The sequence below is a fragment of the Jaculus jaculus genome, chromosome 1 (genome assembly GCF_020740685.1).
Source record: "Jaculus jaculus isolate mJacJac1 chromosome 1, mJacJac1.mat.Y.cur, whole genome shotgun sequence".
Classification (NCBI taxonomy): domain Eukaryota; kingdom Metazoa; phylum Chordata; class Mammalia; order Rodentia; family Dipodidae; genus Jaculus; species Jaculus jaculus.
Window position 1 is genome coordinate 209,193,030 of NC_059102.1, and position 19,046 is coordinate 209,212,075.

General features: G+C 40.3%; 1 protein-coding gene across 3 annotated transcripts in view; it reads right to left on the minus strand.

Moving 5' to 3' along the window:
- The window catches only part of Mtus1 (microtubule associated scaffold protein 1), a 177,519-nt gene that overhangs the window by 117,828 nt on the left and 40,645 nt on the right, over window positions 1–19,046 (minus strand). For all 3 annotated transcript variants that reach the window (XM_045132017.1, XM_045132009.1, XM_045132015.1), the window contains exons 2-3: window positions 9,615–11,828; window positions 4,265–4,460 (exon numbers count right to left, since the gene is read on the minus strand). In XM_045132017.1, the coding sequence (XP_044987952.1) occupies window positions 4,265–4,460; window positions 9,615–11,678 (2,260 nt within the window). In that variant the 5' untranslated portion in view covers window positions 11,679–11,828. The remainder of the gene's footprint in view (window positions 1–4,264; window positions 4,461–9,614; window positions 11,829–19,046) is intronic.

The following is a 19,046-nucleotide window of genomic DNA, read 5'->3' on the forward strand; positions in this document are numbered from 1 at the left end:
TTCTGTTAATGTTCATACCTATATCTTAATGCTACTCTCACTTTGGGTTAAAGAAGCTTCTCTTTTCAGATAGCAGTGACATTGGGATGACTCAGAAGGCACCATGATGCTGAGAAGTGACAGAGGAGTACTCAACACTGAAACATCTCTATCACACCTTCCAAGGCTCAGGATCCATTGCAGAAAGAGGTGGTGGAAAGAATGTAAGAGCCAAAGGAAGGGTAGGACTCCTTACAATGCACTCCTTCAGACACAAAATGGTCTGGATATCCATGACCTCACAGTGCCTGATACTACGTACATAAGACGATCATAATAGGAGGAAAAGATGATAAGATCAAAATAAAAGAGAGACTAATTGAGAGGAGTAAAGGTTATGATGGAGAGTGGAGTTACAAAGGGTAAAGTGGAGGGAGGAAGGGAATCATCATTGGTTATTGTCTATAATTATGGAAGATTTCATTAAAAATAAATAAATAAATGTAAGCCACACTGGAAATTAGTATGCCCACATCATAATTTGGAGTGATGCTTTCAGTCTAAAATCGTCAGTTAAACATTCAAATAACTCAAATTGAAATCCATGTGTGGCAGACAGCTTCAGGTTCACTGAGATGAACTTCCAGACCATGTACAGTTACAGAGGACAGGATATTTATTGAAGCCTACAGACCCAGGGGAAGTTCCATAAATGGCAGAAGAAGCTGGCCTGCCTTCACAGGACCAAACAGAGAGAGAGAAAAGTACAAGCCTAAAAGACAAAAGCCACAGCACGCTTCAGGAATTCCAGCTAGTTACATTTTGCATATCTTTAGATTGAAATCTGAAACCCACCACCACACCTTAAGATCTACCCAGTGACACCCGCTGCCAGCCAGTAGGATGCAGATGCAAACTGCAAACAATAAAAAACTGAATATATTGAGGGCAATGTATTCAAACCACCACACCATGTTTCTATTAACATGGACTTTAGTTCCATTCATATGTAGAAAACAACCATGTAACTGGCCATTGTGGTAAGCACCTGTGATTCCAGCACTCGGGAGGCAGAGGGAGCGGGATTGCCAAAAATTCAAGGCCAGCCTGGTCCCTAGGTCTCTATAGTAAGTACTGAGCCAGCCAGCTCTACACACACACACATACACACACACACACACACACACACACACTCACACACACACGGGGGAGAGAAAGAGAGAGAGAGAGATAAACACAGAGATAGAATACAAAGAGAAAGCCACGTGTACAATATAATTTAGTTTCTAACTCACACTGAAAATTTAAGTACACAACTACTTACTAAGTTCACTAACATGGGGTAATAAAAGCTCAGTACCTTTCCTTGTCTTCTCATTTAAACAGATCCTCTCTTTTTAAGACACAACATCCATCATAGCTCATGGCAAAAGCACTTAAAAAATGCTTTGCAGTTTGGTAGGACCAATCATCTCCATAAAATAATTCTGTCTTTCAAAATATACCCTGGAGCTGGGCATAGTGACACACACCTTCAACCCTAGTGCTTGGGAGGATGAGATAGGAGATTGCCATGAGGCCATCCTGAGACTACAGAGTGAATTCCAGGTCAGCCTGGGCTAGACAAGATCCACCTTGAAAAAAACAAAACAAGAAAAAAACATACCCTGGGTACTGACCATATCTCTAAAATGTATATGGACATAGTTCTTCAAGTACCATGTTGCTCAATCATACCAGCAGCCATTGTTCAGAAAATTAACTGAGCTCCACACTGTCCTTGTAAAAGCTGACAGAGCCTAAACTTACCAAACCCTTGTACTTGATAGGTGTGATGACCCCTGATGGGAAATGATTGCCCAGGAAGCCCAGTGCTACCAGAGTGGAACAAGAATATAGGTCTCCTAGCTATAGGCCAGGATGCCAGGGACCACAGCACCACATTCCAACCAAGCCAGAGGCGCTCCCTAGCCTCTTGCAGGCAGAGTGAGGACCACAGCGGTGGTCTTACTCCTTTATGCCTTGACTCCCAATTTTTTGAAGCTCTCAAATTTCAGCTTAATACAACTCTACAACTTCCAAAATACAAGCCAGCATAAATGAAAGTTCATATTATAAAAGTTTAACTTTTATTTGCTTTCATAGCCTTGAAAATTTGTCTTGCAGAACAAGGATGACTGCTTCTCCCAGGGCTTTTAGCATCTCTTCTGCTTCTCTCCGAACTGAAGAACTGAAGGGGTTCAATTCTTCTTCCCATTCAACACTATGGGGATTGATTCAGGTGTCCCCTATAAACTTGGGTATCTGAATGCTAGTATCCCCAGATGATGGCAATTAGAAATTAAAGCCTCCTGGAGGCAGTGTATTATTGGAAGCAGTGTATTGTTGGGAGCGGTTTCATGGATCCTATGGCCAGTTTCCCCATGCCAGTGTTTTGCACATTCTCCTATTGCTCTTGTCCACCTGATGTGGGAGGAGGGGTGATGTCCACCCTTTTCTCATGTCAGCATTTTCCCTGACATCATGAAGTTTCCCCTCAGTCTGTAAGCCAAAATAAACTCCACCCCCCCCCCATAAGCTGCTCTTGGTCGGGTGATTTCTGTCAGCAATGCAAACCTGACTACAACAAGCCCCTTAGGGCTACAAATGAGTTATGAATCACTCTTCTTCCATTCATACATCTTTTGGGGTTTGCTCCCTAATGTTGGATGTCCCTGACATTTGCCATGAATCTAAATAGACAACTTATAGCACAGCTGTGTAAATTATAGGCCTCTCACATCAGTACCTTTGTGACAGAATTGGAGAATAAAACCTAAAACTACTAAATAGTAGTGCAGTTAACAAGATTCTCTGGAATTTAGAGGGCTTTATTAGGATCTACGAAATGTTCTCACAGATGTGGACATGATACATCAGAGGCACATTTTCTTAAGAACAGTCAGTAGTAATCACTATTTTTATAAAGGATCAATCTATCTGGCATGCCTTTAATTTTCTCAAAGCTGTACCTGGAGAAGTAGAGGGTGTTCCCTGCACAGCACTCTCAGACCACTCGAATGACTAGCAGGCTTTCTGTCTTAGTCTCCATCAAACAGGACTGAATTCCCACTTGGTATTCTGATTCATACACAAAGAAATCTGTACATCTGCCAAGCTTAATGGCACTTAATAGCCATTCTTGAATCTTTCAAATTTCAGCCTAACACAACTTTAAAACTATAGCATCCAAAATACAAGTCAATGTAAATACAAGTTCATATTAGGAAAATTTAACTTTTTAATTGCTTATAGGGTTATCTCTGAAAAATTTTGCTTTGCAGTAAATTTGCATCTTTCAGGGGAAAAAAAAAAACTCTCTTCACATATGGTAAGGGTACATAATGAACTTGCTATTGTAACATACTGAAGTAATATGAAGTACCTGATGATTTCTTTAATTTGCGGGGGTGGGGTGGGGGAATAGTTCAAGGAGGGGTCTCATTCTATCCAAGGCTATCCCGAAACTCACTCTGTGGTCCCAGGCTGACCTTCAACTCACAGCAATCCTCTGCTTCTGTGTCCCAAGTGCTGAGATTAAAGGTATATGAGACAAGATCTTGCTTTGTAGCTCAAGTTGGTCTTAAACTTTCAGTGCTCCTGCCTCATCTTCCCACATGTTGCAGTTACCTTCACATTACTGGACAAACACCCACCTAGAAGCAGCTTATGGCAAGGGTTTTTTCGGGCTTACAGAATCCAGGGGAACACCATCAATGGTGGAAAAGGCTCACTTCAGCCTCCTTAGCAGAGAAACAGATGCCAGCAGCAGCAAGCAGCAACTGCCAAGTCTTCTTTACACACCTATGACATACCTCTTCCCTAGAAGGGCTCCACCTGCTGGAGGCTCAAGTTGTAACCTCAATCTTAATAAAATGCTGGAGTCTGTGGCATTTAAACCACCATACCAAGTGATAGATGACAAGCATCATCACACCCAATTTTTAAACTAATTCATATTTGTGACAACTAGCCAACTGTACAGTTACACCCACCTGCTGCTGAATATCCTGGAAGTTAGGTCATGCATGTGACACTCGCCCTCACAGGCTCTGCACTACTCTGAGAAAAGGGCTGTGTGGTTCTCTTCAACCTTCACTGTGAGGCTGCTGCATCAAACAGCTAAAAGTTTAGTGACGTTAGTGGCATTAGTCTTATAGTCATTGGTCTTTGTTTTCTGTAAGCTTAAATTTCCATACACGCTATTCTTACACTGTTATGGGCATCGCTGCAACTTTATTCTTACCAGAAGTGGACACACGCCTGGTCCTCTGAGGAGATAAAGCCCGGTCACAACTGAGGGTTCTACTGTCATTCCCCCGCCGCAAGTAGGAAATGGCAGGCCCCACCTTGGCTTTCAGGCCTGCTGCCTTCCTCAGATTGCAGGAGTCAGGCTTGGAGATGCTCCTTCCTGGGGTGGTGGCAGTCTTAGGAGTAGAGCTCTGTGAAGAAAATAAGTACAATTTCAGTACAGCTCATGCCTTCCCATACCTTTAGCTCCGTGAAAGAAACCACTCTGCCTCAATGGTATGCCAAAGTATGTAACTCTCATTTTTACTATTGAGCATTAAGACATTTCCCAGAATCTGTTTAGGACACTTTAGTAACACTTCTCAAGTGCCACAAGTTGAATTCAGCCATATGGCTCAGTCCTCTGGGGGAAGGGGGGCGGTTTGTCATCTTTGGTGACAGACAAAGCTCTTTCCTAGTTTTCTTCTAGCAGTCTGACTGTTCATTCTCTGTGTTCTGTTCTTCTGTATCTTTAAATGCCAGTCTTCACCAGATCTTGGTCTCTTTCTTTACCAGTACTCTACCTACATGATCTCATCTGCTGTTTCCATCACCAACCATACACAGGTGCACCCAAACTCCAAGCCAACATATACATGTATGTCTGTGTGTACATGTCTATGTGTGTGTGTGTGTGTGTGTGTGTGTGTGTGTGTGTGTGTGTGTGTAGGTATACATATTTTTTCTGCATATAAGCCAACCCTCTCTCCTCTTCAGCTGCCCCTATATTTAACTTCTGTCTACACCACCCCACTGAGATCCCTCAAGTGCCCCTTCTTAATAAGGACATTTCTGTTATTGCTAGTTTTCATTAGCACAGAGCCCTAACACTATGTAAAACACCACAAGAATATTTCAAACATTTTGGCTAGCATACAAATTAATGGTTTTTATTCATACATATCATTAAGCTTTACTCATTCTCCCTGTTACTACCCCCATGCCTCTCCTATCCATTTGTCCCCACTTCCTGGCTCCCTTCCTCTTCCTAAACAGTCCTCTTTCTGATGTTGTATCACTTATATTTTTGTATGTGTGCATATATTTTTCTTTCCACAAATAATCTGGATTCCACATTGTATAAAACATGATATTTTGTCTTTCTTCTCATCACTCTCTCCTATTCTTCACTCTTCCCCTCCCTATGACTTCTTCCCTTAATAGATCTCCTACTTTCATATACATGTGTGCACATGTATTTTATACATGAGAGAAAACATGGAATATTTGTCTTTGTAAGTCTGCCTTATTTCATGATGGTTTCTAGTCCCATCTATTATTCTGCAAATGACATAGTTTAATTCTTCCTTCTACCCAAATAAAATTTCATTGTATTGTATTTATTGTATCTCATTATATTTTCTTTATCCATTCATCTGTTGATGGACATCTGGGCTCCATATCTTGCCTGTTGTGAACAGTGCAGTAATAAGCACAGAGGGCTGGGGAGATTTCTCAGTAGTTAAAGGCACTTGCTTTCCAACTGAACTACTGGCCAGCATTCAATTTCCCTAGTACCCATGTAAAGCCACTGCACAATGTGGTACATGCATCTAAAGTTCATTTGCAGCAGCAGGAGACCCTGGTGAGTCTTATTCATATTTTCATTTTCTCTCTCTTTCCTGCCCAAGTAAATAAATTTTTTAAAACTAAATAAATACACACAGATATTTGGGTATCTCTGTAGGAAATGGAATTAGATTCCTTTAGGTATACACTCAAAATTGGTGTTCCTGGATCTACAGCATTTCTCCATTCTAAATTCTAAATATATGCATCAACTCATTTAATATTCAGAATAATCCTATAAGATTATGATTTACTATATACCTTGTTATAGAAAAACATGAAGTAATTTCAAAAATTAAACTAATTTTACCCATCCATCTCAGAACTTAACTTTTCTCATATTCACAACATACTCTAGCACCCAGAAAGCTATTTCTGCCTGTTCCTTGTCTTACCCCATAAGTCCCACTTTTCCACCTGCCTTAGTGTAAGGCAGCATCATGTCTCAAAAGATTTACTGAGACATGTCTTTCTGGTCTCACTAGCCTCCAGTGCCTCTCCCACTTCCTTGCTCCAGAAATCTTCAAATTTAGTTGTGTGTGTGTATGTGTGTGTGTGGTAGGGGAGTTAATGCTTCCCTTTGCCTGCTAGATAAATAAGCCCTTTTAGAGTCACAGCAAACCCATTAGTATGTGACAGCTGCCACTATCTTCAGAATATTCCTTATTGTTCATAGGTCTACATGCCTGGCTTCCATCATACCCTCTAACTGGAGTCCCTACCTCAGAGTACCTTCCCATATTTGTTTATCTTTATACATGGCATTTTCTCCACCAAAGCACATGCACTGTAAGTTCTAGAAAGTGGCTAATTGGCACTTCTCTCAGAATGCTCCTTGGATACTGCTCCCCAATGCCAGCAGCCCCTTTCCCCTCCTGAAATCCAGCAACCTACCCCTATTCTTTGCTCAGTGTTGAGCATGCCCTGTTGGCTTACTTTCTAATAGCTACCACTGCACAAGGTACCATCATAAATGTGTCCCATGCAGTAGGCACTCAATAAATGTCCCCACTGCAAGATAGCAAACAGGAGCCTGAGCCTTACTCAAAGAACATACTCTTTCCAACACTGGAAACCATAATTTGTCTTCTCCTTTTACATAATGAAAAACTGAGCCTCCCATAGAGCTCACTATGCCATGAGTGACGAGGCTACAATCTGAAACCATCCCAAATGCACTCATCACCTCAGCATTGTGTGCTCCTTACTATGGCTCTTCACTATTTAATAAATCAAACGTGACTGCTTCCAGTACAGATACACACACAAAAGAAACCCAAGCTGAACTCATGCTCCAGGTATGTTCAAATACTCATCTGAGAGGCCAGGATCTCAAGAGAACAGATACAGGTTCATGTTTTAGCACTGGAGAACAGTATAGGATTAGCCAAGAAAGATGAGATGCTGTGCCCAAACTCACAGGGTCTTTCTACCTCTACCTAAAAGCTGGCTACGTTTATTCTCTTGTGAAAATTTTTTAAAATTCATACCAACTTATGGAAGTGAATCCTCATCAACTCATTTATTTTGCCTTCAGAGCCAACATTCTGAAAATTTTGAAGACTTGTGACACATATATATCTGCATGCATGCATACACACATGAATGAATGGGCCAAGATTTGAATCAGGAACCTGAGTACAATAGCTGTGTGAGTTTTTAAATAACTTCTCTGAAGCATTAACATGTAGATAACAATAGCCCTGTTGTTACTTGAACGAATAAACAATGTATGTGAAACTCTGAGAATTCCCAGAGCAATTAAATTACAGCTTATATGGAAGGCACCTGAGCAATGTGCTTGGCCCACATGTAACTTTTAACTACCAGTTCTTTTCCTTTACGTAACTCACCACACTCCCTTTATTTAATCCTGTCCTGAACACATGGCCTCTGCCACAAGCAATGACTCTCAACCCTGAGTAATAATCAAATTCCTTCTCCCAAATCAAAACCTTCCTGAAGTTTCAGATAAACCCTGGCCACGAAAGAGCTATGAGGTAGCAGGCAGACTTGAGTAAATAAATAAACTTAGCTGAAGAATTGGGGCAAGAGACTGCCTTGAAAATCACTATCCTTCCACAACTAGGAGGGCCCTTACCTAAATACCACATCTTAGGCCTGACATATGGGCTTTCATTCTACCAACGGGAGATATAAGGCTAAGACTGAATGTACAAATTTGAAAGACCCCTAGTAGTTTTAAAACTATACATCAGTGGAGCTGGGGAGATGGCTCAGCATTTAAAGGCATTTGCTTGCAAAGCCTGCGGGCCTTGGTTTGATTCCCCAGTACTCATGTAAAACCAGATGCACGTGCTGGAGAGATGGCTTAGCGGTTAAGTGCTTGCCTGTGAAGCCTAAGGACCCCGGTTCGAGGCACAGTTCCCCAGGTCCCACGTTAGCCAGATGCACAAGGGGGCGCATGTGTCTGGAGTTCGTTTGCAGTGGCTGGAAGCCCTGGCGTGCCCATTCTCTCTCTCTCCCTCCATCTGTCTTTCTCTCTATGTCTGTCACTCTCAAATAAATAAATAAATAAAAATGAACAAAAAAATTAAAAAAAAAACCAGATGCACAAAGTGGCATATGCATCTGGACTTTGTTTGCAATGGTAAGAAGCCATAGTATACCCATTCTCTCTCTGTGTTCCTCTTCCTCTCCCTCTCTCCCTCTCCCACCACCACTCCCTCTCGTCCTCTCCTCCTCTCCTCTTACCTGAAATGGCTTAACAGCTTCCTGCATGCACACATTGGAAACTTTTAAAGCAGCCTGGTATACTTGCTTGACCATGCTACATGTTCATTCATTCCTCCTAGACAAGAGCTCCAAGAGGACAGGCTGTCTGGATTACACCTACCTTCCTCCCCTGCTCCTAGCTCCATTCTTGGCCCAGAGGACAAGCACTCAAGGACAACCTTGTAGAGCTGAAAATACACGTAAGGCTCTACTGCCAAAATCAGGGCTAAGGATACATACACAACCCTCACAGTGGCCCGGTTAATGCTTCAGAACTCAGAATACTAGCCTCTTCATATGGTTGCTACAAACATGTACCTGCTTAAAGAAAAATAATCTTGGAATTTCTATGAATTCTTTATTGTTTAAATGGTTCAATCTAGTCACCCTAAGTATCTGACAGGTGCTATGGGAAACATTCTGCTTTTTGCTAACTGTGAATAACATGGATTATACCTCATGTACTAGATCAATGCATGTGGGTTGCAAGAGACCTTAGACATCCATAGTCCAATCCTTTCACTTTTAGCTGCAGGAAAATGGCTGGGCCCATATCAGATGGCTGGGCAAAGGCAGAAGGATGACTACTTCCCCAACAAGAGACCAGGAGTTATTTTTATGTTGTTTGCCAGAATTTCCTAGTCATTTCTAAAATGTGAGCCAATATATTTGAAAACTTATAAACTTTTCAGAAAAATAAAATATAACTTGATTATGTCAAATATTTAACTTCAAGTAATGGTTGTACTAAAACATGAACTTGTTCTCATAACACACTATTAAAAGGAATACTGATATCCAACCAAATACTAAAATTGAGGATATTTTTCAATGTGTGCAAGGTATGTTGCAGCCTACTTGCACTCTAATATGTGCTGACATGACAGCACATGAACACAAATTTATGAACCTGCTTCTGTGATACTATTAATTTGTAACTAACTGCTGATACACCATGGTTTTCTCCACTCCCCCCCAAGTATGCAGAAACTTTCACTCACCAAAAATAGAGACTCATATTCAAAAGTCTCATTCATGGCTCCCTTTTCTAGCTCTTGTTTGTCCACGGGTGTTCTATTGTCTTTTTCACCCCTTTCAGGGCTAATCCCAGTGATGTTGGACACATACGTTGTCTCCAAACATTCTGAACTCTTCATTTTCACAGGGAGTATGCCTTTGATCTTCTGGATGAACGCAGCGACAGCCCCAGTCTCACACACTGAATGAGAAGCTGCTTTGTCAACATCCTCCTGATTCGATTTCATGGCAGTTGTTGTTCTTGGAAGCCTGTGTGGAGCGTTTTTAGAATGAGTTGTAACATGCACAGCCTGGTTGGTAATGAGTTTATTAAACTGTTGCTTGTGTGTCTTGTTAATTAAGATTTCTGCCTTTTTGTCTGCAGGGGTGTCAGATCTTGGCGTTTTGCTCAGAACTGCCACTTGTCTTGAAGTTGAAGATGTTGGTGAGGGGATTGAGGAGATGGTCTTCTGCGGTTTGGGTGTGACCTTTGAGAGGCTGGCATCTTTGGGCTGCAGTACTGGTCTAGAAACCACTTTTGCTTTAACGTTCTTGAAGTTTGGTCTTGGGTAATTTATAATTTCAGTTTTCCTGACTTTGCTGCCTACAGGGGTATTTGTTTTGGTGCTTGATTTTCCTAAACTAGGCTTAGACATGTTCAGACGTGCTCCCTTGCCATTCAGTACATTTTTAGGTTCTCTTTGGCTTTTCTCCACTTTATTACATTTCTCTGTTGATTCAACAGGTGACAGAGTAAAGCTTACACTTGGGGGTTGTAGTACTGGTGTTGACATGCTGACTGGGTGATTTGTGCTAACATCATTTGCATCCCAAGCCATTTCAAAAGATGAAGCCCTTTGTCCTGGTGAGCTACGAAGAACTAGTGTCACCATGCCACTTTGGGTTCCCAAATCTTCGCCCTTAGCGGCAATATGTGTGTCTTTGGTCACAGTGACTTCAAGCTCTGAGTCCAAGGTGTTGGCTTTACTTTTATCAAACTCTGGCATCAATAAAGGGCGTTTCTCATCAATAAGACAACTGGACACCGTTTCTCTTAGTTTTTGGCCCATTTCCTTTTGGCCATATGAACTTTGTGATTGTGTCTCATTATTCAGTTCATCCTTTGATACACAACAGAACTCTTGTAATACAGACCCACTGGGGACTTCCATGCCACCAGCAACTGGTTCTATGGCTTGTATCTGATTCTCCCTGATGAGTCTTTGCTGTGACCCATCTGTGTACTCTTTGGTGATTTCTCCTAAAGAACATTGACACTGGTTTCCAATGTCTGGAACATTATCAGTTTGCATCACCACATCAGAAGGTTCTGTGTATGTGGTGTTTTGGTCCTCTGCTGATATGACTGGGAGATTCTCAAAATTCTCTCTCTGATCACAAGTCTCTCCCACATGCATCTTAGCAGAATGGGATGATGTCCAAGTGGAAGAGCATAAAGACATACTCCCACTTCTCTCATGCAGATGTCCAGGGGCATGTAAGGATTGACCCTGGCCAATGGTATGATACGTTATAAAGGTGTGGTTACTTTTGCTCACTTTCACATCAAATGTCTGATTTGGATTCAAAACTGTAGGGTAGTTGATGCAGTTCAAATCACCATCATCATTCCATACAAAGGGCAGAGAGGGCTTGATGCTCTGGTCCTGGACTACTTCTAAGGAGTTTAAGGTACTGTGTGGGTGCTTAGACTTCTCTGTATTTACAAGGGCAGAACATTGACATGTAGGGTCTTCATGCACTTCTAATATTCGTTTATTAGTGAAATCACTTGAAGACTTTTCATGATCCAGTCCTTCAACACACTGATCACATAATGAAATATCTGTGTCCCTGTACACAGCAGGGTCCATTTCATAATCAATCACCATGTCCTCTGGGTTGGCAGGATTCCAAGTCATATCACTGGTTGAAGAGTTCTGGGCAGATGGTGATTTGGGGTTGTATTCATACGTACTTCCATTTTTACTGCTGATAAATAAGGAATTCATTCCATACTGTGTCTTATCTGAATTATCATCATTCATCCTGAATATTAACTTCAAACATTTGCCATTTTATCTCCTGATTCCCTTCAAATGAGAGTGTAGGAACAATTGATCATCTTCTGGCTTTTCTTCAGCATAGTGCCAAGTTTGTTATTTAACATGCTTTGAAATTGAAATAATTTGTTTTCCCTGGAAGAAATAAAGTGTTGAATTCAAGTAAATACTAGGAAAATTAATTCGAATCACATTAACATTCTATAATGATTAATGTGGGGACTATTAGCTCATCTGCAAGCCCCTTTCAAAGATTTTCAGCTTTGAGGGAATAGAGTACAACAGGAGATGAAGGTGCTAATAAAGTCCCTGTACTGCAGTCACAACTGATATCCCTCCTCAAGACTCAGAGAACGAGTCTAAGTCTGGAAATGGCTTTTCCTTCTTATTGGTTGACAGAGAAACCATCTATCCTAATTTCCCTAGACAGTCATAATTTATGTCCATTGTCCCAGCACAATTCATAATGGAGTCTTTTGCATTCTCTGAAGGGCCCCTACCCTGACTAAGGAGCATATTACAAGATAGACTAAATGGACCTTTCAAATGAGCTAAAGATCAAGGGAGGAGCTGGAAAGATGCCTTAGTGGTTAAAGACAGTTACTTGCAAAAATCTATGGACCCAGATTCAATTCCTTAGTGCCCACATAAAACCAAATGCACAAAGAGGACCTAGCATGCCCATACTTACTTACTTCCCCACTCACCTCCTCTTAAATACATATAAATATTTTTTCAAAAGATCAAGGGAGATTGAGGAAGTTGGCATCTCATGTTCTCATTTTCATTCCTCTTTTTAATTAAAAAAAATTTCTTTTATTTTTTCAAGGTAGGGTCTCACTCTAGCCCAGGCTGACCTGGAATTCACTATGTAGTCTCAGGGTGGCATTGAACTTGCAACAATCCTCCTACCTCTGCCTCCTGAGTACTGGGATTAAAGGCATGCACCACCATGCATAAATAAAGATTTTATTTATATTTATTTATTTGTTAGATACAGAGAGAGGGAGAGTGGAGGAGAGAGACAGAATGAGAATGGGCACACAAGGACCTTTAGCCACTGCAAATGAATTCCAGATGCATGTACCACCATGTGTATCTGGCTTATGTGGGACCTGGAGAATCGAACCTGGGTCCTTAGGCTTCACAGACATGAGACTTCAACACTAAGCCATCTCTCCAGCCCTCATTCCTATTTTAAGCATATGACATTCCAAAGAGAAGGAGGGGAAATGGTATTAAGAGTTAAAGTGAACCCGGGTATGGTGGCGCATACCTTTAATCCTAGCACTTGGGAGGCAGAGGCAGGAGGATTGCTGTGAGTTCGAACCCACCCTGAGAATACACAGTGAATTCCAAGTCAGCCTGAGCTAGAATGAGACCCTACCTCAAAATAAATTTTAAAAAAGGAAAAAAAGAGGTAAAGGGGTGTGTGCTGAAGTTCCTCAAAATGCAGGCAAAGTAACTATATGCTCAACACTGAGCTGTATAACCACCACCAGCCCCTCCCCAAATCGGTATGTTGAAGAGTACCCCATCTCCCCTTCATCTGTGAATACACTACAGACCAGGTATCAAGGCTAAAGCTCTTATCCAATAGACCTGGTTTCTCCATGAGAAGAACGGGCACCAGATCTCTTTCTCTGTCTCTCATCTCATCTCATCTCATCTCATCTCATCTCATCTCATCTCATGTTAGCACACCACAAAAAAAGGAAATTCTCTCCAAGGTAGGAAAACCACTCTCACAAGAAGGCATCCCTGGCAGAGCCTTGACCTTGGCATTTCCAACCTTCAGAACTGGAAAAGTTTCTACTATGTAATGCATACAGTCTATGTTATTTTGTTATGGCAATGCAAGCAACCTAAGATATGGTATGAACCAGCAATTCTACTCCAAAGCATCTACTAATAAGAAATCAAAGCACATGTCCCCATTAAAAACCTGGAAACAAATGTACATGATCTGAACAGAAGCCTTATTTAAAATAGCCAAAAGGTGGGAAGAAATCACATGTCCATGAACTGGTAAATCTTAACAAAATCTGTCGAAACTACATCTATTGTACATTCAAACAAAAAGAATATTCTTAAGTACAGAAAGCAATGGACTACTGTTTCATGGTATAATATACAGTGTTGTAATATGAGAATATTCTAAATGAAAGAAGTCATTCACAAAAGACCACCTATTGATACTACTTTCAGGAAATGTCCAGAATAGGCCACTGTAGACAGAGTAAGAGAGTGACTCTGTAAGGCTGAGAAAGAATACGGAGACTGGTAACTGCTACGTGGGATGCTGTTTATTTGGGGTGTCATGCAGTATTCTAAAATTAGATTTTGCTCATAGTTACACAATGTCATAAACAAGCTTATAATATTGAATTGTGTACTTAAAAGCAAAAGATTTCAAATCCAAGGATCTTTATAAATAACAAAAATTTTATTATGCTTTTAGTCAAATGTTAGTACTTCAGAAGTGGAAATGTTCAAGGTAGAATGACAGAAAACTCAGGCAGTTGCACATTCACTTGAACTGACTTTCTCATCCTAGTATTCACTGCCCACCACATGTCACAGTGTTGTTCTGAACAAAATATGCATGGGAGAGGGATAGCATTTATTTTCCTTTTGTAATCTTTTCTCTGTATTCAAACCTCAGTGACCTGAATAAAACAAGAAGAATGGGAACTGTGGAAGCAAGCAGGAAAAGGACCTGTATCTTCACCAACAGTGCTTTATGTGTTTCCGGCCTGGCATCCCAAAACCCACACTTCATGGGGCTAGGCAAGGCTACAATATTAATCTCAACAGAGCTGGAAGTTGAAAGGGAAGTGTGGGGGGGGGTAAAAAAGTACAATCACATGTATATTTATAAAGTATATAATGTTATATGTACACATATTATATAATGTAATACATATGAAAATAGAGATGCCACAATAAAACCCATTACTTTGTATGTTAAGTAAAAAAATTAAGAGAAAAAAGATAAGAAGGAAAATACATGCCTGTAGTTGGAGGGGGGGTCTAGAATAAGCAATAAGTAAATATGAGCAAATGGTCAGTGGTAAGACCCTATTGCTGAAGACTCCATACGCAGCTGACATGTAAAATGGATCCGCATAGCCGGAAGCCAGGAGAGAGTCAGTCCCCAGACAGTCAGCGTGTCTAGTGCCACAAGGTGCTACATGGGCGACTGGGGGAAATGACCAAGATCTGTCCAAGCAACTCATTGTCTAACCTACTTAGCAACAAATAACCTGTTGTGATGCCCACACAAGTGCAATAGTGGCACACAGCCATGGTGGGGAACCAACTGCTCTTGATTTGGCTAACTGATCCCCTCAGTGGTACAAGAACCATAGCTGGAGTTGGGAAACAAGTCAGAACCATATCCAAACATAAACCCACTCTCCAATATCAAGCTACCATCAATCATGGGGTACAAAAAAAAAATACATGGGGTATAAAAAAAGTAAGTGTTATCTCAGTTTTCCAGGTGCTAACTTACTCTCCGTTGGAGAATCTGCTTCTCTTTTTCAGATAGCTGCAGATCCTAAGGAAAGAACTGCCCATTATACCTCAAAAGGGGCCTGACTGAAACTAACGAAAATTGGCGAAACAAGAAAGGGTGATGTTTTCCTGATGAACCGGATACCAGCACAAAGGGGAAGGAGACCAACACAGAGAAAAATCAACTCCTACCAAATCAGAGAGTCAGAGCCTCAGAAGCCCCCAACACCTCAACACTGAAGCAGACCAAAAATGAACCCAACATGGCTCAGGGAAATTTTGCAGAAGAGGGGGTGGAAAGAATATCAGAGTCAAATGTTAGGTCATGATATGCAGAGACATTTATCATACTAATAACTGGGAGCTAATTCCACAATGCATGACCCATTTACATCAACAAGGAGGGGCCATTGGGAGGGGGTAGGTCATGGATGAACCTAAACAATGATACCAAACTGCCTGTATTTGCTGAATAGAAACTAATAAATAAATAAAAAAAAAGATAAGAAGGAAAAAACATGCCTGTAGTTGGGAGGGTGAGATCTAGAATAAGCAATAAGTAAATATGAGCAAATGGTCAAGGGTACTAAAAATAATCATGCTAATAAGTCTTATAACAGTTATTACATTTAATTATTACCTAATCTTTTTCCAAAGTGTACAAAAATAATTTCTAAGTATGTACATATATACAAACACACATTCATATGTCTAAAAGATACAGATTTAATTTTTAATATCTAAGCAATTTATTATTGGAAACAGAATTAGGCATTTTGTAAACATTACTAAAAGCAGAATCATTTTCAATAAAATTTGAATTTTGGATTATCAAAATTTAATAACTTTTTTCCTTTAAACATATCTTATTCAAGAATTTAATGACTTTTGATTTAGACATTTTATTTAGCATTTTTTAAGTGTATTTTTTTCTCAATTTTTATTAACATTTTCCATGATTATAAAAAATATCCCATGGTAATATCCCCCTCCCCCCACCCCACAAGTTTCCCCTTTGAAATTCCATTCTCCGTCATATCCCCTCCCCATCTCAATCATTGTACTTACCTATATACGATACCAACCTATTAAGTACCCTCCTCCCTTTGTTTCTCTTCCCTCTATATTTCCTTTTTAACTTACTGGCCTCTGCTACTGAGTTTTTTCCTTTTCACACAGAAGCCTAATCATCTGTAGCTAGGATACACATATGAGGGAGAACATGTGGCGCTTGGCTTTCTGGGCCTGGGTTACCTCACTTAGTATAATCCTTTCCAGATCCATCCATTTTGCTGCAAATTTCATAACTTCATTTTTCTTTACTGCTGAGTAGAATTCCATTGTATAAATGTGCCATATCTTCATTATCCACTCATCAGTTGAGGGACATAACTTCTAAATATATACATATATATGTATAAACACATATTCATATGTCAAAAAGATACAGACTTAAAAAAAAGATACAGACTGAATAAATGGTTCCTATGTCAAGGCACTTTAAGTGATTTTAAAACCAGATATATAACCAGAAATGGTAATACATGCCTTTAGTCATAGGACTGTATGAGTACAAAGCCAGCTTGGGGCTACAGAGAGAGTTCTAGGTCAGCCTGGGCTACAGGGAGGCCATGCCTCAAAACAAAACAAATCTAAACAAAACAAAAAGAAACCCCAGAAATAGATATATAATGGGATAAATTATGCCATAATGTCCAGTAATTAAACTCTTGCCAGCTTTCCTCTTCTATAAATAAATCTAAATGTCTTTATAATCTTTGATTTCTTATTTCCTTTGGAAATTTTCCTGGAAATAAAATAAATACTAAGTCTCAGGACATGGCTGCATTTTAAAACTTGATAATTTGTTCAAAAGGGGGGGGGGGTCAGGAGTCTTATAATGTGTATATCTATATATTCAAATAATCTATAATCTCACTTTTGTATTTTGTTATCTCACAAAGATTATGAAGGTCAATATAGTATAAGACCATTTCCAAAGGTTGTAAGCTCCACTAGATTTATACACCCGTAGTGTACACAGTGACAGAAAATAGTCCCATCAACCTCACCATTCATATGACAGAATGCTTAGGCTCCTTGCAATTCACAGGAGCAAACAGATTTCAAATTGGCGAGCATCACTCACCATGAAATAATTGTGGAGGGCTAAAGAGGCAGTTAATCAGTTAAGGTGCTTACTTGTGAAGCCTAAGGCCCCGGGTTCAATTCTCCAGTACCCTCATAAGCCAGATGCACAAGGTGGCACATGCATCTTAGAGTTCCTTTGCAGTGGCCTGAGGCCCTGACACACCCATATTCTCCCTCCCTTCCCCCTCTCTTTGCCTCTTTCTCTCACTCAAATAAATTAACAAATCTTTAAAAGACATAATTGTGGAAAGTTTTGGTATCAGATAGATCTACCCTAGTCTCTTCTACAATGTAGATAAGAGTGAAGAATTCATAATATGGAAATTTGGATACTAAAAAGGGTCTGCAGTTAGGTTCATTGGTTGCAGGTTTACTTAGAAGATCAGTTACATTATTTACTGCAGGAAACAATGCCATCAAAGCACATTACTATGAAAATAAAGCCATGGATTAGAAAAGATCCTTTGCTAAGAGTTTGTTAAAACTGGGCCACCTCATCTCAAGACCAATTTCCGTTTTCTCCTACTCTAAAGAATGATGTGTAATTTGCAACCCACCATGTGCTAGCCATACAACCTATAATGTCATGTCCTGTGTCTCAGTAAGCAGACACCAGGTTCCTATACTTGCTTTATAATGTGCATCAATGTTTCTTAGAAGCTTCAAAGTTACTGTTTTGGAAACTTTTTTTTTATCAAAACAAAAATACAGACAGAAAGGAAAACTTGGAACAAATCATTCTTACCCAATGATGTAAATTTCTAAATTGTCATTTTCTTTCATTAGTACCATCTACAGAACTAAGTAGAATCAAGTTTCCTTTATAAGAAAATCATCTGGAAAGAGAAATCTTAGAGAACACATTGGAGGAGAGAATTTCCTACTTGTTAAAATTTTCCACTCATTTTGAACAAAAATATCATCAAAATATGTGTTCCTATGATTTGTGAGGCTAAATATTAGTAAATCTGAGCAGGGGAGATTGCTCAGTGGTTAAAAATGCTCATTTGCAAAGCCTGCCAGCCTGAGTTCTACTCAGCACCCACATAAAGGCAGATGAACAAAGAGTGCATGCATCTGGAGTTCACTTCTGTGGTGCTCATTACCTTTCTCTCTCCCTCTTGGTTAGATAGTAAATTAGTCAGGCATTGTGATGCTCCCAGTGCTCAGGGCAAAGACCTCTTACCACTGAAGATGAACTCCAGATGCACGTGCCACTTTGTGCATCTGGCTTTGTGTGGGTATTGGGAGAATCAAACCCAAGCCACTAGGCTTTGCAAACAAGTGCTTTTAAGTGTTGAACCATCTCTGCACCCATTTTTGGCTTAATTTCTGTATGTGTGTATATATGGGTGTGCCAGGATCTCTTGCAACTTTGTCCTGGTTTTATATGGTACCAGAGAATTGAACCTGAGCCAGCAAATTCTGCAAGCAAGTGCCTTTAACAGGTCTCTTAAAAACATTTTAAAGGCCAGGCATGGTGGCACATGCCTTTACTCCCAACACTCAGGAGGCAGAGGTAGGAGGATCACCCTGAGTTCAAGGCCACCCTGAGACTACATAGTGAATTTCAGATCAGCCTGGGCTAAAGTGAAACCCTACTTCAAAAAAAAAAAAAACTTTTAAAAGAAGCCCAGAGTGGTTGCAACACACACCTTTAATTCCAGCACTCAGGAGGCAGAG